The 22,058-nt window shown below is 51.4% G+C and overlaps 1 protein-coding gene across 1 annotated transcript; it reads right to left on the bottom strand.

Annotated features, from left to right (window-relative positions):
* Window positions 1–4,360: 4,360 nt before the first annotated feature.
* NOVA2 (NOVA alternative splicing regulator 2) lies at window positions 4,361–21,940 on the bottom strand. Its single transcript, XM_028478338.1, has 4 exons — window positions 21,892–21,940; window positions 20,533–20,676; window positions 15,140–15,306; window positions 4,361–5,746 (listed from the first exon to the last, which is right to left on the bottom strand). The coding sequence occupies exons 1-4, from the start codon at window positions 21,938–21,940 to the stop codon at window positions 4,664–4,666; spliced, it is 1,443 nt and encodes a 480-aa protein (XP_028334139.1). The 3' UTR covers window positions 4,361–4,663.
* Window positions 21,941–22,058: the final 118 nt, after the last annotated feature.

Here is a 22,058-nt window from a genome sequence, read left to right as displayed (position 1 = left end):
CACCCCCATCGCCCTCCCTGCCACCCAGCAATCCCCCACGCAACGGGCGGAGGGCACAGAGACCATACACACACCTGCAGCGGAGCCACGGAAAGAAACCTCCTCCACTACGGCGTCCAGGCGGCTGACTGCAGTGGAGAGGGATCGCGATAGCCGGGCTGGGTGTCGCGACTCCACGAGAGCCGTAAAACCAGCGCCCCTGGCCCGCAGTGCCCCAACGTGGGCATCGCGATCCCGTTCTCCCCATCGTGACATCCAGTTCAGGCTTTCGCGACAGCCGGCCTTGGGGTTCCAGACGGCAGGGGGGCAGGTGCGTGGCCAACAGCGAAGGCCTGCCTGGCTGTGGTGATAGGTGTGCACCGAATCAGCAGCCTGGAAGCCCCAAATGCCATCCTCATCGCCACTCTTATACTCAATACTTTTTCCACCTCTCAGTCTATCACAACGTCTAATCCTGGTCTTGACAGAGCCATAGTCAACGCAGGGGAATCCTCTCACTTTCCAAACAGTAGGCCACCAATCAGAAACAAAATAAAGAGGGTGGGGGATGGAGGAATAGGTAGGAGAAACAGAACAACGGGATGCTGAGTGATTTGCGGGTTAAGACGGGGAGAAGGTATACCACTCAGAGAAGAGTGGTACCGTATTCTTCCAAGTATAGGTCCGCAACCATCTATTAAGTCGACTCTTAACCAAACTCCATTTGGGATACCCATACTTCCCACCTACAAGTCCAGGGCAGGCATTAGGGCAGATAAAGATGGCACGATCTTTGCCTTCTGATCCCTTAATAATTATTGCAGTGAAGCCTCCTTGCCCATGTAGAGATGGTTGGGACAGGGCGGAAGAAGGTGGCTGGGGCAGGTTGGCTCAGAGCCCCCTGGGACAGGGGATGAAGGAGGTGAATTTGGCACATTGAACCCCTTCTTCTCATAAGTGCTTTGAGGTCCTTCTCTCGAATCCAGTTGGCACTGTCCCTCAGGACAGCAGAGGAGGGGTTGAGCTTGTCTCCCCCTCCCCAATTTCTACAGATTTGCCTGAAGGAGGCAAGTGGGGTTCTCCCCGGCTGGTGGAAATTGGGGGGAATCCAAAAGATTAGGGGTTAGCTGAAGGAGAGTTTTTTTCTCTTTTTTTTTTTCTTACAAAGATTCTAAGAAAAACTCGGGGGCGGGAGGGGTGAGGAAGAGGGACGCAATTGAGCTGAGTGTCCACAGACGTTTTCAATGCCTCTTAGGGGCCTCTTCAAAGGAAGATGGTCCCATTTCCTCCCCTCTGTCTGAGGTTCCCTCCCCCCAGAGCGGCTCAGTTCCAAGGAAGTTTGGCACTTTTTTTTTAAATTAAGGGGGCAATAGAAGAAGGGAGAGGACTGAGAGTTGAGGAAAGGGAAAAGACAGACATAGACGAAGATAGAGACAGGACAGGTAACAACGGAAGCCACAGGGCGAGAAAGTGAAAGTCATAGGGAGCCAGAGAGAGAGGAAAATGCTGGGGGCGGGGGTTGGGAGTTGGAGGGCAAATGGGAAAGAACAAGGAGACAATTCAATGCAGCAAACACTTATTAAGCACCTACTGGGTGCTGAGGAGTAGGGTGCAGGGAGGCCACTCAGAGTCTCTGAGATCTGATTGGCTAACAGGGAAGCGGGGGGGAAGAGGTGATGGATTTTTCAATGATCCCCATCCCTGACCCCACATCTGCGTCCCCTCTGGACAAACTGCAGCACAAAAGATTGAGGTCAGATTGCAGAAGGGACTTTCAAGGGATGGGGAAGACCATAGAGTGAGCTTCCTAAGGTAAAATGGGGAAAGGTGTGTGGCTCTCCACTCACCAACATAGTGAGTGAACTAGCTCACTGAGCTAGCAAACTACCTTTCAGATAGCCCTGGCTGGTGGGGTAGGGGGTCCCCGAAACATGTGAATAGGGAGGGGGCTGTCACACAGATACCCCAAGGGAACACTTTTCAGGAGGCCCAGCCTCCAGAGACGTGTCTGTGTGAGAGGAGTACTGGACCCCGCTGATAGGGACCCAGAAATAGGTCTACCGAAAGCATCTGACAAGCCGGAGGGCAGCTGAGGATGCAAATGATATGCAAATGAGTGCTTTCAAATCCCACCTCCCCACTCCCAGACCTTACTTCACCTCTCCCTGGCTCCTTCCCCTCCTTATGGCGGCTCGGCTCGGGGGGAGTTGTAGGTGGGGATAGTCCAGCTAGATACTGCAATACCCACATGTGGGCGGAGATGTTGTGAAATACTGTAAGGTCTTTTGAGAGGTGGAGGGGAGCGGTGGCCCATAGGGCCACCTCCGCCTCCGACCCCAAGAGCCCCCAACTGCAGAAGATATGTACAAAGTTACATCAAAATTGTTTTGGCACTCAAATCTCCATCTGGGTTCAGTCTGGAGATTAGGGGTGAGGGCAGCAGCGACGGGAGGTGAGGGATGGGGAAATGGGGCCTGCCCCCCACCCTGGAGATGAAGAGGGCAGGGGAAAGGTCACCCTAGTGCCCAAGCTACAGCCTCCCATCAGGTGGAAGGGCTGGGGTGGGAAATTCAGTGCAAGGTACCTTGAAGGCTATTGCTTTCTAGGGATTTTCACATTTTGATTTTGGGGTGGCTCTCTCGCAAGGGGCAGGGATCTCCCAGGCTTTAGGGGTGGGAACTGTTTCCGGCTTTTCTCCCCTCCTTTGTTGGGAGAGAGGCGAGGAGGCTGGATTCCCCCAAAGCCATGGAGAAGAGAAGGGTCTGGAAGACCTAGGAGGGGGACAATTGGGGGAGAGGGTGGGCATGGGGTGCCCCTCCCCCAGAGATGCTGATGATGGAACCAGGGCACTGGGAGGCCCTGCCTTGGGTTGGAGGAAGTGGAGGTGGTCTCCACGGGGGAGGGGGAGATGGATGGGGGTAGAAGTGGGTCTCAGCTATCCTAAGTCCAGGGGGTTGTCAGGCCCCGACATCTCAGCCTGCCAACAAGGCCTTAGAGCTGATCACAGCCGCAGTGCCCAGGGAGCCACTCTCAAACCAAGTCTCAGGGCTGCCTGGCTTGGCAAACTCCATTAGAACATTCTAGATCCTCAGAGCCTGGTGAGAGCACCAAAACATTCCGATCCATCAGATACCACCGAAGTACTCCAGCTTGCTGGAAACCACAAGTCAATCTAATGCATTAGACTACACGAAGCATTCCGGCTCAAGGGACCCTACCATGGCTCACTGAATACACCTGGGCCACCGTGGCCTGACAGAGCCGCCATACATTTGGCTCACCAGACTTAATGAAACAAAGCCACGCAGACACAAGCATGCACACAAAAGGCAGGGGTGGGAATGAGGGTCTTTTAACAGTTTTCACCAGCTCCATCTCCCACCCCCCTCCCTGCCAGGTGAGTTCAGACTCGGTGCGTTTGCGTGGAGATGACCCTGACAAAAGTGGGTCTTCTTCCTTAGAGTCCTCCAGATTAGCTCCAACGCCCACCCCTAATTCTCCTCCTAGGAAGACCCCCCCCAGGCCAAGACCCACCAAAGAGGGGTGCGGGTAGAGAAGGAGGATCAGTGACTGGCCATGGCCTGGTACGGGAAGTGCATGCTTCATCCCGATGACATCATAGGAAGTAACCTGGAGACACCACAGGAAGTACACGCCCCCATGATATCATGAAGTAACCCTTCCAGGAAGGCTCATTGAGACATCACAGGAAGTACCTGTCTCTCCTACCATCACAGGAAGTGACCTCCAGGGAACTACTTCCTGTGACATCACAGGGAGTGCCAGAAGCACCCCGGAAAGTACTTGACTCCGTGACAGCACAACAGGGAACTTCATGCCCATCACTCTAGGAAAAACCACAGGAGATGCCACAGGAAGTCGTTCCAGCCTTGTGCCAGAGTCTTGCCCACCGGACTGGCCCAGTCCCAGAGCCGGCCTCATTCCCAGCAGCACCGCACCCCTCCCCCCATACAACCTGACAACAAAAAAGTGAAAAGTGCCACCTAGGAGGGGCAACTTCAGTGAGGGGAGAGTAGCTGAGAAAATCTGGGAACTCTGGGGTCCCTGCTCCAAATGCCCCACTTCAACTCAGACTCCTCTGCTACCTGTGCTCCCATCAGGTCCCTCAGATCCGGAGCTGAAAGCAGGAGAGGCGGGGTGTCGTTCTGGGGCAGCCCCTCTTTCTAGGTGACCCAGAGGCTCCCTCCCCTCCTCCCGTATGGAAACAAAAACTCATAAAGGGGGGGCAAATCCTTATCAAAGGAGGGGAAAAAAAGGAGGGAAAGAAAGAGAAAATAACGCTTTGTTTTCTATTAAAATCAACAAAATGCAATATATACAGATATCACACAGACCTGGGCCCTGGGAGAGGAGGGTCAGGCCCAGTCAAGCATAGGAAGGAAGGAAGAAGGGGTCAGTTCAGGGCTGGGGAGGGAGCTTCTGGGCCCCATCCCCAGCCATCACTCAATCCTGCCTATGACTACCAGAAAGGGGGGGTGCAGTCAGGCCTACCCCAGCCCCATCCCCAGAAGAGCAGGACTCTACCGAGCTGAGGTCAGGAGTTGGGGGGCAGGGGAGGGGGAGGGGGAGGGGGGGGGAGGAGGAGGAGGAGGAGGAGGAGGAGGAGGAGTTGGAGGAGGAAAAGGAAGGACAGGGAGCCGGGTGGGCGCACACACCACAGGCCTCATCCCACTTTCTGGGGGTTTGAGGCCCTCACTCCCTGCTCGTAGGTGACCCGCTGGCTGATGAGGTATTGAGCGGCTTGCGTGGCCGCGGGGCTGCCCGTGATGGTGACCCGCCGGTTCCGCGTGCCTGGCAGGAACTCTCCCTTCTTGGAGATCTGGATGCGGGCGCCTGTCAGCTCCTGGTACTCCACCAACGTCTTGCCCCCCTTGCCCAGGATGGCTCCCACCAGGTTCTCAGGCACCGCAATCTCCACCAGCTCCTTGGCGCTCTCGGCCGCCAACTTCTCCGCCGTCAGGAAGCCCCCAGCCGCCCCCGCTGCGGCTGCAGCGGCCACCAGCGGGCCACCCCCTCCGCCCGCCCCGCCGCCCGCCCCGGCCCCGAGGTAGCCGTTGGCGGCCGCGGCCAAGGCGAAGGACCCCAGGGCTCCAGGTGGCGGGGGTGGAGGTGGAGCGGCCCCGCCGGCTGGCCCGGCCCCTGCTTCACCGGCGTAGGATGCCAGGAGGTTGGCTGCGGCGGCGGCGGCGGGGTTGGCACCGGCGGCCACGGCGGCCAGGACCCCAGAGGCTGCGGCCGAGTTGAGGCCCAGGCCGAGGGAGTTGGTGTTGTAGCCGTAACTGGCCAGCGTGTTAAGCGCCGTGCTGATGGCCAGCAGGTCGGTGCCCGAGAAGGCAGGCAGGGCGGCGGGAAAGGCTCCCACGCCCGCCAACCCCGCCGGGCCCAGCAGGCCAGAGGCGGCAGCGGCCGAGGCGGCGGCGGCGGCGGGCAGCACATCAGCGGGGCTGGCGTAGGGCGAGCCGGTGGGGTTGGAGTTGGCCACGGGGCCAGCCACGTTGGCGTAGCTGATATTCAGGCAGCTGCTGCTCTGGGGGTCTTCCTGTACCTTCTGCACGATGGCGCTCACGGCCTTGTGCACCTGCTCGGGCTCGCCGCTAACCGTCACCACGCGCTCCTGCAGGTTGATGCCCTCCGGCTTCTGGGACAGCTGCACCCAAGCGCCCGACTGTTCCATCACGGCTTTCACCGTCGCGCCCCCCTTGCCGATGATCAGGCCCGCCGTGCTGTTGGGGACGATGAGCTTGGCCTGCGTGGGGAGCCAGAGGGAGGGTCTTTAGGGGGGTCATCGGACACTGAAGGGCAACATTAGTCTAAGACTTGCCGTCTCAAGTCACTTCCCACCCCTGCTCTCCAATGTCCAAAATCAGGCCCAGCACGCCCCCTTGATACGCACCAGCAGTATGATTCTACTGGTTAGAAATACTGAAATAGCTCCATATTCACTGGTGAAAAAAAAGGAGCTAGTACTCCATCTCTCCTTAGTAGCCTCTCAGCCACCCTGTTCCTGGGACCCCTGGGACCTCGCTTCCATCCGGCACCTAGAAGCTGAATGACTAACCCAGTGGGAGCCCTCCAGGGCCCCTCTCCAATCTTGCATCGGTGCCCACGTCCTTCTATATCATTAAGTACTCCGACGCCCAGCCGCAGAAAAGGCATTATTAGTCTCGCTTTGCAGACGAGCCACCTGAGGCCTAAGACGTGACGGGACTTGCCCCGAGGTCACCCAGACAGCGAAGGAACTGAAATCCAGCCTCGTGGATTCCTGCTCCACTGTGCTTTCCACCCTATGACAGGGTCACCTCGCTTAAGCTCTTCCCTGTTGTTATGAGCTGAATCGCTGTCCCCTCCCATCCCAATTCACATGTTGAAGTCATAGCCCTTAACACCTCAGAATATGATTGTATATGGAGATAGGGTCTTTCAAGAGGCATTTAAGGTTAAGTGAGGTCATTAGGGTGGACCCTAATCCAATATGGTTGGTGTCCTTATAAGAAGAGGAGATTAGGACACAGACACACACAGGGGGAGGACCATGTGAAGACAGAGAGGGGGAGCTCCCTGGTGGCCTAGTGGTTAGGATTCCAGGCTTTCACTGCCGTGGCCCAGGTTCAATCGCTGGTCAGGGAACTGAGATCTCGCAAGCCGTGCGGCGCGGGCCCCCCCCGCCCCGCAAAAAAAAGACAGAGAGACAATGGCTATCTACAAGCCAAGGACAGAGGCCTCAGAAGAAACCAGCACGGCCGATGCCTTGAGTTCAGATTTCTAGCCTCCAGAATTGTGAGAAAATGAGTTTCTGTTGTTTAAGCCCCCCAGTTCGTGGTACTTTGTTATGACAGCTCTAGCAATCTAATATAGTTGTCTTATCTGCAAAATGATGATAAAAAAAGCTTACATCAGAGAAGATGGAGAAAATTGGTCACTTACATATGAGGGTCCCCCTTCTCAGTTGTAGAGCAGCCCATCCTCTGCAGCTACAAATCGGATCTTTTTAAAATAAATTTATTTATTTTTTATTTTTAGCTGCTTTGGGTCCTCGTCGCTGTGCGCGGGCTTTCTTTTAGTTGCGGCGAGCGGGGGCTACTCTTCGTTGCGGTGCGTGGGCTTCTCATTGCCGTGACTTCTCTTGTGGCGGAGCACAGGCTCTAGGTGCGCGGGCTTCAGCAGTTGTGGCACGTGGGCGCAGTAGTTGTGGCATGCAGACTGTAGAGCGCAGACTCAGTAGTTGTGGTGCACGGGCTTAGCTGTTCCGTGGCATGTGGGATCTTCCCGGACCAGGGCTCGAACCCGTGTCCCCTGCGTTGGCAGGCGGATTCTTAACCACTGCGCCACCAGGGAAGCCCCCGTATCAATCCTGATTCCAGTGGGGATATTTCAAAACCAAATGTCTCCTTTCACATCTCCAAGAGCATTTTTACATACAAATTCCTCCTTCTCAATCCTTCTCACGTCCCCTCAGACCTGCGGATTCTACCCTCTGAAGCTTTCATCTCTGCCTCTCCTTTCCACCCCCAAGCCAGACCCTGGGGGGTGTTAGGAAAATTGTGGGAGTGGTTTTGGTTGTCTGCAATAACTGGGGGGCAGATGCGGGCATTCAGTGGGCTGGGTCAGGGATGTTCGCACCCCGTAATGTGAGTCAGTTCCTCACAATGAAGAACAGTCCCAGGTCCTGTACGACTTTTGAATGTCCCCCTGGACATTCATGTTCGTGAGAAGTCTGTTTATAAATCTCGCAGCCAGAACTGAGCCCCGTGATACATGTAAGTACCGAGTATTTTTTTCTTTTGCACGGTTTTAAGATCTACTGAAATTTCCAGGGATGCACCTATTGGTAAATCAAGGGAAGACTGTACTTTATTTTGTTCTGAATTTTACCAAGAGTCGTTCGTCATTTTAGAAAACCATGACATCATGCAAGCTATTATATATAGAATGGATAAACAGAAAGGTCCTACTGTAGAGCACAGGGAACTATATTCAATATCCTGTCATAAACCATAATGGAAAAGAATATAAAAGGGAATGGATATGTATGTATAACTGAATCACTTTGCTGTACAGCAGAAATTAACACAACACTGTAAATCAACTGTACTTCAATTTAAAAAAAGAAAACCATGACATCAGTAGTAATGCGCCACCTGTATCATTTAAGTCTCCAATAGTACGCTCTGTCTCACTCAGGCCACTTTAGGTGTGAGCAGCTGACCATTTCATTATTTATTCTACTGTGGCCCTGGCTGAGTATTTACATATTAAAATTCACCTTATTTTATAACAAATAAGCTTCCTTTCATCTCTCCTTTATTTGAAAGTCTTATGGGATATAGAAAATGTACATCCATACAATGGAATATTATTTGGCAATTTAAATGAATGAAGGATTGATGCATGCTACAACATGGACGAGCCTAGAAAATATTATGCTGCGTGAACGAAGTAAGGCAAAACAGACCACATATTGTATAATTCCATTTATATGAATGTTCAGAATAGGCAAATCTATAGAGACAAAGTAGATTAGTGGTGGCTTAGGGCTGGGGTGGGGAGAGCTGGGAGGATTGAGGGGTGATAGCCAAGGGGATCAAGGTTTCCTTTTGAGGAAATGAAATGTTCTAAAATTGATTGCAGTGATGGATGCCGGGCTCAATATAATAAAGCCGTTGAACTGCACACTTTAAATGGGTCAAATGTATTTATGTGAATTATATCTCAATAAAATTGTTGAAAATCTTATAGGGCTTCCCTGGTGGCGCAGTGGTTAAGAATCCGCCTGCCAATGCAGGGAACAACAGGTTCGAGCCCTGGTCCGGGACGATCCCACATGCCGCGGAGCAACTAAGCCCGTGCGCCACAACTACTGAGCCTGCGCTCTAGAACCCGAGGGCCACCGCTACTGAAGCCCACGCGCCTAGAGCCCGTGCTCCCCAACGAGAAGCCCCTGCTCGCCGCGACTAGAGAAACCCGCACAGCAACGAAGACCCAGAGCAGCCAAAAATAAATAAATTTAAAAAAATCTTATAGATGTAGATTTTTAAAAAAATAAATTTATTTTTATTTATTTATTTATTTATTTTTGTCTGCGTTGGGTCTTCGTTGGTGCGCACGGGCTTTTTCTACTCTTCCTTGCGATGCACGGGCTTCTCACTGCGGTGGCTTCTCTTGCTGCGGAGCACGGGCTCTGGGCGCGTGGGCTTCAGTAGTTGTGGCACGCGGGCTTCAGTAGTTGTGGCTCGCGGGCTCTAGAGCGCAGGCTCAGTAGTTGTGGCGCACGGGCTTAGTGGCTCCGCGGCATGTGGGATCTTCCCGAACCAGGGATCAAACCCGTGCCCCCTGCATTGGCAGGCGGATTCTTAACGACTGTGCCACCAGGGAAGCCCCAGATATGTTTTTTATTTATACAAATAGACATATTACATATATAATTTCAGAGAGTAAAGTGGGCATAGGAAAATATTTGTAGGAGAAAGGGGACATTGGTTCCCTTCAAACAGGCAAGCAGGGCTGAGAACCACTGCTCTGACATGCTCTGTTCCCTGTTGATCTCTCTGACTTCACTCTTCCCTCCCTCTTGCTGACCCTACTGCAGACACACCAGACTCCCTGCTGTTCCTCCAACTTGCCAAGCTCTGCCCAGACTCAGGGACTTTGCACCTGCCGTTCCCTCACCTGGAATGCTTTTCCCCAGAAAAGACGGCTCGCCCCTCTCTTCATTCATTGCACAAATGCACCTCCCCAGAAAGGCCTTCCCTGACCACCTGATTATCAAAGCTTGTCTGTGTTTATTTTACATCTCCAGCATGGATACCTCCAGACTCATAACTGCTAACCTCACATCTCTAGTATGATGTTGAGCGGACACCTCAAACTTAAAATCCAAAATGGAACTCCTCATCTTCCTCCTCAAATGTGTTTCTGCCACGGTGTTCCTCATTTCAGCACATGGAAATGCATCCTTTCACTACTCAGTCCCAACCCTTAGGAGTCCTCTCTTTCCTTTACCCTCAACATCCAATCAGCAATTCTGTTGGCTCTACCTTCAAAAATATATCCTAGACTATGCTAGATTAAAAGAGATTAAGGAGGTATAACAACCAAATGCAACGCATGAACATTGACTGAATCTTTAATAAAAATACTTTATAGATATAAAAGATATTTTGGGGTAATCTGAATGTGGACTTTTTCTTAAATAATATTATGAATTCAGTGTTAATTTTTATAGGTGTGATAATAGTAATATAATAACATAGGAGACTGTCCTTGTTCTTGGGAGATATACACTGAAGTATTTAGAGGTGAAGAGTCATGAGATCTACAACTTATTTTCAAATAGATCCACAAAAAAGAAACAAAAAACCAACGTGTGTGTGTGTGTGTGTAGAGATAAAACGTGTTAACAATTGAATCTAAGTGCAGTGTATAGGGAGTTCATTGTAACATTCTTTAAACGTTTTCCAAATAAAAAGTTAAGAGAAAAAAAGGCCCCAGTACTTCCTTTCCTTTTTCTCTGTCTTTTCTTCATAATACTTTTCACTCTCTGACATCCTATACATTTTATTTATTTACTTATTTTCTGATTCTCCAGGGAAGAATTTAAGATCCACAAGGGTAGAGATTTGTGTCTGTATTGTTTACTGCTGGGTTCTCAGTGCCTAGAGGAATGCCTGGCACATACTCAGCCAAGAGTGGGTGAATGAATGGATGGATGAAAGAATGGATGATGAAATGCCCAAAGGACCAAGCAGGAATGGGACTGGGTGTAGGCAGCCAGGTGCATCTCACCTGGTGGTGGTGGTGGTCTCTGTGTGTGTGTGATAGTCAGATTCAGCCTGACATGAGTTTTATAAATTAACTGGCAATCCTGACTTGTGAAATGTGAAGCGTCCTAGTTTTTAAATGTTGGTAACCACTTCAAAACGTCTAAGAACCACTGTGTAGCAGCCAGACCACCAGTTTGCAGTCCATTGCACACAGATCCCTGAAAAGCTGCCCTGGACTCTGGAGGTACCTGCTCAGGTTCAGATCCTGGTTCCACCGCTGATTCTGGGCAAGGGACCTAATCTTTTGGAAACTCAGTTTTCTCTTCCATAAAATGGGGATATTCATACCTCTTCCATAGGGTTACTGTGAGGTCTAATAGAGATCGTGCATGAAATCATGAGCTTGAAATTCAAGCATGGCCACAATTAGCCAGAACTGAGTATGGCTGCCCTCCAGATGACACACAGTGCCTACCTCTGCCAGGTTACACCGGACTACCTCCCCTCAGTCACGTTTCTGCTTGGTCCCCATGGGCATGTCATCACCCATTCATTCAAACAAGCAACATTTGCTGAGCACCTACTATGTGCCAAGCATTGGATGCCATGAGAGCAGGCAATTAATATGTGCCCATAGTAGGTACACATGAAATGGTTGTTGTCACCGTGATCCCCATGGGCGGACCTGGATTTAAATCCCACATCTGTGGTACAGCCACTTTGGAAAACAGTCTGGCGGTTCTTCAAAAAGTTAAACGTAGATTTATCATATGACCTACAAATTCCACCCTGGGTATATACCCAAGAGAACTGAAAACATACATCCACACATATGTTCATCAGCAGCATTATTCATAATGGCTAAAAAGTAGAAACACCCCAAATTTCTATCAATTGATGAATAGACAGAATGTGATATATCCATACAGTGAAATATTATTTGGCCACAAAAAGGAATGAAGTTTTGTTATACGCCACAGTATGGATGAATCTTTTTTTAAATTTTTTTTTTTTGGCCGCGTCACGCGGCTTGTGGGGATCTTAGTTCCCTGACCAGGGACTGAGCCCGTGCCCTCGGCAGTGAAAGCATGGAGTCCTAACCACTGGACCGCCAGGGAATTCCCAGTATGGATGAATCTTGAAGACATTATGCTAAGGGAAAGAAGCCAGACTCAAAATGCCACAGAAATATCACTCAATCTACATAAACTATTCAGAATAGGGAAATCCACAGACACTAAAAGTAGATTAATGGTGGGAAGGGGCTGGGGCAGGGGCACTGGGGGAATGGAAAATGACTGTTAATGGCTATGGGGCTTTTTTTGGGGTGGTGAAAATGTTTTAGAATTAGATAGTGGTGATCAACGCACAACTTCGTGAATATACTGAAACCACTGAATTACACACTTTAAAATGGTGAACTTTACAGTATGTGAATTATATCTCAATACAGCTGTTATTTTAAAGAAATCATTGGAAAAAAAGAAGTCTGACAAGTCAAGGGGATAGAACAGAAAAATGTACAAAACCAGGCCTAAAGGTAAAGAGGTATTTAGTATGTGATACAGCATTTCAGAGCAACGGGGGAAGGATGGAACCTTTTCATCCAAGGAACTGTGTTCGCCAAGAAATGGTGAAAGCAAATGCCTTCACCTCTCTGTGCTTCCGTTTCCTCATCTCTGACATTGACATACCCACAGCTACTCTATACAATTATTGAGAATATTCAACGACTAAAATGATCCCTTAGTGCCTGGCACATGGGAAGCCCTCAGAAAACAGTAGCTGCCTTCTTGATAGGCCCAGATTGCAAGACCACAACATCTTAGATCTGCACATGCAGTTCTACAGAATCTTGGACGTTAGAACAGTAGACTGCTAGAAAAATACATGTCTAGAATCTTGGAATCACAGAGCCATAGAATTGTAGGTGTCTTAGAGCCAGAAAGACCTCAGAGACCATCTGCCTCAGAGGTTTGCAAGTCTGGAGATTAAAAAATAACAATAACAACAACAACAATAACAGCAGCCGCCGCTAACAGTGCTTACCGTGTGCCAGGCACTGTTTAAAATACTTTCCTAGAGTAACTAACTTAATTTTAGCAACAACCCTACAAGGTAGGTACTGTTATTATCACACTTTATCGATTGGAAAACGGAGGCACAGAGAGGTTAAGTAACTTGCTTAAGGTCACACAGATAGTGACCAGTAGAGCCAGGATCTGATCCCAGGCCAGAGTCCATGTTCAGATCCCCACGCCTTCTCCCCAGAAACTCTGATTCAGTGGCTCCAGGCCACGACTCAGGAATCTGTGTTTTAAGCTACCCAGATGACTCAGATACCAGCCAGGGCTGAGAATCACTGGTCTAGCCCAGAGGTGGCAAACTGGTGATGCTCAGCCCATAGCCAGCCCACAGCCACACAGTGTTTTAAAAACTGAGCCAAGCTTGAAAAATCAGTGGATTTAAAATATTTTTGACCTCTCTGGAAAAATGGGGGAGATGTAATACTCTGTCCCCATTCCCAAATGGCAAGAATTAAGTGAGGCTGAATAGCAGCTGCCCCCTTTAGGGATGGCATGATGCCTCTATGTTGAGTCCACAGTCCTCAATCCTTTATGTTCCCTTTCTGAATCCTGGAGGCATTTCAATTTATAACCCCTGGTTTGGCCCAGCTTCCCCACTGTAAAGAAAGGGAAACTGAGGCATAAAGAAGGGAAAAAGACACAGAGCAACACAGCAAGTCCAAGGCAGAAAGGGGATAGACCTGCCTCCTGACTCAAAAGTCCCATAATAGCGACAACGGCGAACATTTTTTGAGAACTTTCTATGCATTAGGCATACATGATAAGTGCTTTTCAAATGTTAATGTACGCTAGCCACCACCCTTAAGTAGGTACCATAATAAATCTCATTTTACGTGGAGAAATCAAGTCACCTGCTCAAGGTCACACAGGTAAGAAGTGTCAGAGGAAAATTCAACTCAACAGCTGATTCCAGAGCCTGAGCCTTCAGCCATTATCTCTCTCTCTCATTCTTTGGAGCGCCGGAGCAATAAGGCAGAGGGAAAAGTCCTGGTTCTGTAACCTTTCGACTCCGCTATTTCAGAGCTCCCGTGGCTTAGGCGGTGGAGAGGGAGGCTCAGGCACAGATGGTACTGACCCCATTTTCCCTGCAACATGTACAAACTCTTGATGAACCCTGAGCCCCTAGTGGCCACGACCAAGGCAGAGGGAAGAGGCAATATCCTCGCCTCCCTGTAAACTGTGGGTAAGCTGTGGCCTGCTGGTGGAAAGGGATTTGGGAGAGGCCTGGCAGGGCGCGAGGAGCAGAGCTGCTTCAGCACCAGGGACAGCAGCCGCGCTCCAAGCCCCAAGCCCGCAGTCTCTGGGGGGAACGCTCCGCTCCGAAGCATTCTTCCAGAGCTTTCTGCCCACTGTTTCCCCACGAGCTCAGAGAAACTCAGACCCGTGGTCTCCCCCACCTCAGGGCAAAAAAGAATTCCCGGGAATTCCAGCTTCCTTTCACCGAGGCCCTCTCTCTCGTCTTTGCTTTTAGGCGGACGTTACGGAACCCTCACAAGTGGCCTGTCCGCCTGCCCGGGTCATCTCGCCCCTGTGCATCGTGTACACGTGTATGCGGGAGCGGAGACGGGGAGAGAAAACGGGGAGCTTACGGTAGCCAACCCCGTGCTCTCTTCCTCCTTGGCCCTCTACGCAGTCAGGACCGTGCTGCCAGGGGCTTTGCAGCAAGCCCACCTGCCCGGTGTGCATGGTGGTCTTGGCAACGGGAGAGGCCCAGGAAGCGATCGGTCAGCTCCTTGCCACTCCCCTACACCACGGCTTGCCGGCAACTGAGGCAACAGAGAGGCTCTGCCCTCCTCCTTCCATAGGAGAGGGACCCGCCCCCGCCCAATGAAACACCCTTTCTCCAAAATGGTGGCTACTCCTATTCAGTAATTAACGGAGAGAGGGAGTACCGGAGGCTGTTTCTAAAATTTTCTGCCTATGGATGGGGGTGTCACTGAGGTTACTTCCGGTGAGAACAGGAAGTGGGAAGCAGGTGGTTTTGAGAGACACTGGGAAGATGGGGAAGAGAGAAGAGGATCTGGAGAATCCTAGGGAGGAGGAATAAGCAAGGGGGTCTGGGTCAGATTCTCCCAGACCTTCACTCTCTTTCTGAATCAAATCGCTCTAAGAGGCCTGGAGTCCTTAGGCTGACTCTCTAACAATAATATGAACCACTACCACGTATCTGACTGGTAAATGTTTTATAGCCATTATCCCATTGAACCCCCATCGCAATCCAGTGACGTGGAAGAAGCGTTTCCTCTCAAACCCCACCAGCTATACAGAAACTCAGCCTCTGCCCCTGCTAACCTGCTTGGCTCTGTCAGGATTCATTGTGGTTTGGGGTTGAAGGATATTGACCACCTCCGGCTTGGTCATCGCTTGTGGGATTTCTCGGACCTTCTCGGCAATAAAGCTGTGCACGGCATTCAAGGCCTCTGCCGTGCCCTGTACCAGGCATACTCGCTCTGTGGTTCCTGTTGAGCGAAGAAGAGAGAGGGCACGCTCATCAGACAGGAAGGGGAGCATTCCTGAGAGACAGGCCCCATTTAATGGAAGGAGAAGACTGAGGTCCAGAGAGTGGACCTCACTGGCCCCAGGTCACTTGGTAAGCCCGGGCAAGCTGGCCTGGGCTCCCACACCATGATGGGTAGCTGGGAGAATGAGTGGAATCCCTGTTTTAGTATCTGCACTTCCTCTCCCTCCCTTAAAACAACCCCAGGGGATGGAAGAATGATGCTTAAGTACTTTGCTATGCCCACAGCAGCCCTGGGCAAGGGAGACAGGGCTCAGCTGCCTCTTCCCAGTCCTTGCCGGCTCTCTCGGTTGCTTTGGCAACCATTCACTCACTCCCCTCTCCCCACCTTCCAGAAGCCGAGAGCTCAGGCCTGCAACGGTTGCCACAGTAACTGGAACCCCCTTATCGGTGTGGCTGGCTGGGTCCTCAGCCCACCCCCAGGGGGACTAGGGATGAGGCCCCGTTGCCATGGCAACCCCTGAAAGCCTGCAGCGACGGCCTCTGGGCTTTTGGAGAGGATGGGGAAGGGCTGGGGGATGGGGGAGACAGCAGAGAGGCCTGAGTGCCTGCCTGGACCCACCAGATGGAGGGCTGAGGGGTGGGGGAGGGCAAGGCTGTGGAGAGGGGAGAGCAGTGGGGCAAAGGCGACTCATGGAAGAGTGGAGACAGGGGGATGGAGAAAGCAGGGTGAGGTGGGTGCCTTTGCTGGCGATTCTCCAGATATTGGCTGTGGTCCTGACCTGGGCATCCTTACTATGTGTATTGGGGGCGGGCAGCAGGGAGAACAGACACTAATTCTGGGTGAGCTGGGATATATGTGTATGGGAGAGAGACTCTGGGTAACACTGACTGACCAGTGTGAGTACCTCTGTGAGGCTGTTTGGGTGAGTGGTGTGTGTGTGCATGTGTATACTTGGGCCGGACTGGCTCAATTATCTTTGTGTGTGTGTGTGTGTGTGTGTGTGTGTGTGTGTGTGTAAAAGAAAGAGCAGGAGAGACAGAGATATAAACAGACTGTGTGACATAGTGATTCCAGTAAAGACGTTTGTGTGTACTCTTGCGTGGGGGGAGAGACTTTGGGTGTCGCTGTGACGTTCAAGGTTATGTACACTATTTGTGAGACTGAGCTGGGTGTGCCCAAGGGTTTGAGAGTAAGAAACAAAGAATCCCAGGAAGTGGCATTGAGGCTGCACGATGAATGTATAGCACTTGGAGATTGTATGACTCTGTGTGTGTGTGTGTGTGTGTGTGTGTGTGTGTGTGTGTGTGTAAGGGAAAGAGATATCCAGACACCCCTAGGTGTTCAAAAGACTACTTGGATGAGTGGTATGTGGAATGCACGCATATGTGTAAGGGTGCGTGTATAGGAAACAGGCAAGACTCTGTGACTGATGTGTGTGAACATGAAGAAGAGAAAGAGACCAACAGGCAGACCCAGGGGTCAGTATGTAAGACTGTTTGGAGGACTGATGTATCTGTGTGTGTGTCTGAGTGTCTGAATTACAGCCAGACAAAGAAGACTCCACCAAGCCTGGCCGGGGTGAAGCTGTGAGTGCCTGGCTGATTTGGACATATTAGGTGTGTGGGGGGTGTATGTGTGTCTCTTCCTGGGTGGGACTCTCTCTGCAGGACCAGTAAACTCCCTGGGTCTGTAAAAGGTCCTGAGTGTGCGCCAGGCTCCGTGTGCCTGCGTGTCTGGGAGACTTGGGGCTGAGTGTCCGGTGTCCTGTGGGCATCCCAGTGTGGCACGCTAGTGTTACCACCCTGACCCCTTGCTTGGCATCTCTCAGCCCGGCAAGCGAGTCTCGCCATGTGTCTGAGTGTCACTGTCTTGGGTCACTGGTGTAGTTGACACCCCCCATCTCCTTTGGGCCGCCGTTCCTCTCTCTTACTCCCCTCCACCCCAGAACAATGGCTTGGTCTAAGCCAAGCGTGAGTCAGCGTGCAGGCTGCCTCCGTCTGGGTGTAAATAGGAAAGGGTGTGGGTCAGGGTGGGAACTGGGGGGCGGGGTGGCCCCAGGGAGAGCCTGACTGAAGTGGCCCAGCTCTCCATCTCTGGGAGGCTTCCTTCCAGCTCAGGGAGTCTGTGATCTCACAGACTTGTAGTTCTTAACCAGGGTCCACAGGGGCTTTGGGGGACTCAGTTAAACCCTGAAAGAATATCTAATAATAACAGCTGGTGCTTATATAACACCAATCACCAGGCATCATTCTAAGCACTTTATATGTATTTGTTCACTTTAATACATGAGGCAGGCAATATTATTATTCTTGATTTACTGCTAAGGACACTAAGGCACAGAGGTCTGGGATTTGTCCAAGTTCACTCAGCCAGTAGTGAAAGATCAGGGTTTTGAACCCAGGTGTCTGGTTTCAGAGTCTGGGCTTTTAACCATTGAGCCACCCTGTGCTAAATTTGGGGTGGGTGGAGTGTGTGTGTGTGTGTGTGTGTGTGTGTGTGTGTGTGTGTGGTGGGGAGAGGCATACAATGATTGCAATTCTGCTTTTGTATTTTTGATGGTAAAAAAGAATATGAATGAATTTATTAAGTAGTCACTTAAGATTTTGCACTTGGCTGCAGAGACGTTATAAATCAATAAAAAAATTTAAGAAGTGTATGTGTCCGTTTTTCTTCTGGGGCTAGGGTCCAGGGCTTCAGGCAGCTCCTCAAAATCAGGAGTTTTAGAATCACTAGAATGTCTGGTGAGCTACACGGAAGACTGTGTGGCTTTGGGCAGGTACCTGCCTCCTCTGGGTCTAAGTTTCTCCATGTATGACCTGGAAGGATTGAATCTGGGGCTTGGGGTTTCTGTATCAAGGAGGCGACACCCTTTGTGTGTTCTACCCCTCCCTTTGGGTAAAGGCCAGGTAGGTTTTTGTTTCATGGAGTAGACACATCAGTGTGTGTGTGTGTGTGTGTGTGTGTGTGTGTGTGTGTGTGACAGAGCCAACTAGGCCCAGAGGACCCTTTCAATTTCTCTATTATCAGTTTTCACCTGTCCTTTCACCAGCCACACTGAACTAACCCCCACCCCCAGCCTTTGAACATGCTCTTTCATCTCCCTGGAGCACCCTTCACTGCTCCTTACCTAGCTCACTCTTATTATTCTGGCCTCCTCCTCCAGGAAGCCCTTCCTGATCTCCTCAGGCTGGGTCGGGTGCCCTGTCTGGGCTCCCTCCATCCTCTGGGTTTCCCTGTCCCAGCCCTGACCATTCTAGGTCATCAATGGTGTTCGGTTTATCTCCCCTACTGGGATGTGAGAGCCGGAAGGGCTAGGCTGGGGTGTCTCAGTCACTGCTTGTGTCCCCATCTCGGTCCGGTACGGCGCTGGCATAGAGAAGATGCTCAGAGAATATATGTTGAATGAATGAATGAAAGGTATCAGCCAGGAGCAGAGGAACACATGCTTGAGCAGTAGCTTCTCCATTTCTTATGTTCCTGTGGGTCCTGGGAAGTCCTAGGGACAGGACCAGGATGTAGGGAGCTGTGTCCTGCATCTCTGAGCCAGGAGCCAGCATATGCTGTATGATCTGGAAGTTCCAATTAGGGGGTGGGGAGCGGGGCTGGCTGCACATCCAGGGGCTGGGGAGAGACGCTGGCTCACATTGCTTGTTTGAACAGTGTTTGGCCCAGGAGAGAGGCAATGACTGTCCCATCCTCTGGGGTTCTAGGCTGCCTGGCCGGTGGGATGTGTCACTGAGTTGAGAGGGAATGACATGTGTTATGTCACAGAATGTGATCCAGGGGCAAGGAACCAAGTGTCCTTGGATGAAAGTCCCAAGCAGAGGTCTCATCTGTATCTTGTGGGCTAGAGGAGTGAGGGGGAAACTGGGCCAGGGAGGAAGAGAAAAGGGGGTTGTGCCAGGTTCCCTGGACTGTTCTCTAAACCTCTTGCCAAAGCTGCTTAGTGAGATGGGAGGCAGGGGGGTGAAGGGAGGAGAGAGAGAGAGAGAAAGAGAGACACACAGAGAGAGAGAGAGAGAGAGAGAATATGAATTTGTCCTGACCCTCGGCTCCAGCTCTGGTGTTTGACCTAAAAAATCCAAGGGGATTAAGGATGAACTAGAACCAGCGCTGGACCAGAGATGCAGTTCAGGGGGCCTTCCCTGGATTCCTAGATGTCAAAACTCAGGCATAGGTCTTGGGAGGGATATATGAAGGGGTGAGAGATATTGAAGGAGATTACAGAGAGTGGAGGGGCCTGGAAAAAATTTATGATTGAAGGAAGGGAGATAGAGCTGGAGGAGAGGCAGAAAAGGGGCTGATTTTGGAGAGTAGGGAAGAAAAAAAACACGAGGGAGCTGAGACTTAGGAGAAAAAGAGAAACGTAAAGGGAGAGATGGGCAAGCAGGGGCAGAAAGAAATGAGGGGCAACGCCGGAATGACCACAAAGAATGACCCCATTGAGGGGCGCTACCAACTCCTGGTTGAAATGGGTGACTGAACAGAGAGAGCTGGGAGAGGAAGAGAGAGAAAAATGTGAGAATAAGAGAAGTGGGAGAAAAGGAAAAGATGGGCAGAGAGATGGGAAGACAGAAAGGGAAGTGAAGAGGAGGGGAGGAAGAGGAAAAAGCCAAGACAGACAGACTGGCTGGGAGGCTAAGAGAACAGAGATGGGGGATGTCCAAACGGAACCAGAGAGACAGAGCAGAAAGCAGAGCAGGAGGAGACAGAGGAGCCAAGGGGAATGGAGCCTAAGGGAACAAGAGATGGGAAAGTCAGAAACAGAATGAGAGACACATAAAGAATGACACAGATGGAAAACCAGTGCGACTCAGACTGGGGCAAGATGGGGTGACAGAGAAATCCAAAGGGAAAGAGTGAGGGCCTATGTAACATGCATGGCTGGCCCCCCAAGCCCTGAGGGACACCCTAACACCTGCCTCCTTGGCCCCCCCCACAGCTCCTCCAACTGACCCAAAGGGGCAGGTGTGTGGGAACGGGCACATCTGCCAGCACATCATGCAAATGAGCTCATGAATATGCAGCAGCCCCATTGTCTTGCCCTGCCCCCACCCCCATCTGCTCAGGCCTGGCCCCTGGGGCCGAGGGCAGTTCTGTCCCCTTAGGGGGAGGGGAGGCCCCCTACCACTCTCACTGCCCCTAGGGCAGCCCTTCCCCCTCCTAGAGGGCCCAGGTGGGAGGGATGGGAGGCCGGAGGAAGAGGGCTGGGCTGGGGCTCACCCGGATAGAAGTCTTTGGACTTGGAGAGCTTGATGGTAGCTCCGGTCTCCTTCTGCAGCTGCACGATGGTCTGCCCGCCCTTGCCAATGATGGAGCCCGCCGCGTAGCTGGGGATCAGCACCTTCAGGAAGTACTCGCCTTCCTCTGCAGGGGCACACAGAGGGCACGGGAGTCAGGGGAGAAGGGTCTTCACTTTTGGACGGTACCTCCAGGGAGGCACTGGCATGGGCTGGGCTAGGAAACCACTGGGATCACAGTAACACAGAGGATCAATGACCAAGAGCATAGCAGTAGGAAAATAAAACACGTCATGATCTTCATTCGCTCATTTATTCATTCATTCCACAAATAATTCCTGAGCACCTGCTACGTGCTTGGCACCGTTCTAGTGAAACAGCCATGAAGAAAACAGACAAAGCTCCCTGATTTCGCAAATAAGGCAAATAAGGCCAAAAGAGTTTTGGTGATTCAGCCAAGAGCTCACACAGCTACAGTCTTCTAGAGGGGGGAGACAGACAGTATGTTTTACGCTGTCGGATGGTGGTTAAGTACTAAGAAAACAAAAAGAGGCAGGAAAGAGGAAGGGGAGTGTAGGTCCTGCATTGTCAGATCCGATGGCCAGGAAAGCCTTCCCCAAGAATGCGGCATTCTTTGTTCATCAAACATCTCTATAGCACCCAACGTGCGCTAGACTCTGTTCCACATAATTTACAAAAATATGAGTCTTTTTTCATTTTCACACTGATGCTATGCGGGAGGTACTTAAAAAAATACCCATTTTACAGATAAGTAAACAAAGGTGAAGAAATTGCTCCCGTTCACATAGCTAGTAGGTGGCAGGGCTGAGATCTGAACCCCACGTGGCTCCAGAGTCCATGCTCTGAACCATTATGAGACACTGTTTCCAGGCTGTGGAGGAGGAAACAGAACTATGGGGCTATGTGGAGGAAGAGCAAGTGCAAAGGCCCTGGGATGGGGTTATGCCTGCGTTGTCTGAGTGAGAGAGAGGTGGCCAGTGTTGCTGGGGCTGAGTGAGAGAGGAGGAGAGTTAGAAGAAATGAGGGCTGAGAGGGTTGGAGGTAGTGGTGGAGTGTTCAGGCTTGTGGACGAAGGTGGTTTTTATTCCAAGTGAGATGAGAGCTACGGGAAGGCTCTGAGCAAAGGAGGGATGTGATCTGTCTTAGACTTTAAGAAGATCCCTTTGATGCTCATGAGGTGAGCAGGCTGTGACAAGCTTGGGTGGAAGAGCAAGAGGCAACTGCAATGGTCCAGGCAGGAAGTGATGGTGGTCTGACTGGTGGAAGCAGCGAAGGGGGAGGGGAGAGGAGGGCTGGACTCCGGAGAGGTTCTAACACTCACTACTGAGCCGGTGCTCTGCTGAGTGCTTTGCCAGCTTGATCTCATCCATTCCTCACAACCGCCCACTGAGGTGGGCAGAGTGAGCTCCATTGTGACATAAGGAGAAACTGAGGCACAGAGCGGCATAGAGCAGTGAAGGTACCGGCACAAGGGCGCCAAGGCAGTTG

The sequence above is a fragment of the Physeter macrocephalus genome, chromosome 17 (genome assembly GCF_002837175.3).
Source record: "Physeter macrocephalus isolate SW-GA chromosome 17, ASM283717v5, whole genome shotgun sequence".
Lineage (NCBI taxonomy): Eukaryota > Metazoa > Chordata > Mammalia > Artiodactyla > Physeteridae > Physeter > Physeter macrocephalus.
Note: the sequence above shows the minus strand (reverse complement) of the source record. Positions and strands in the feature narration are given on the sequence as shown.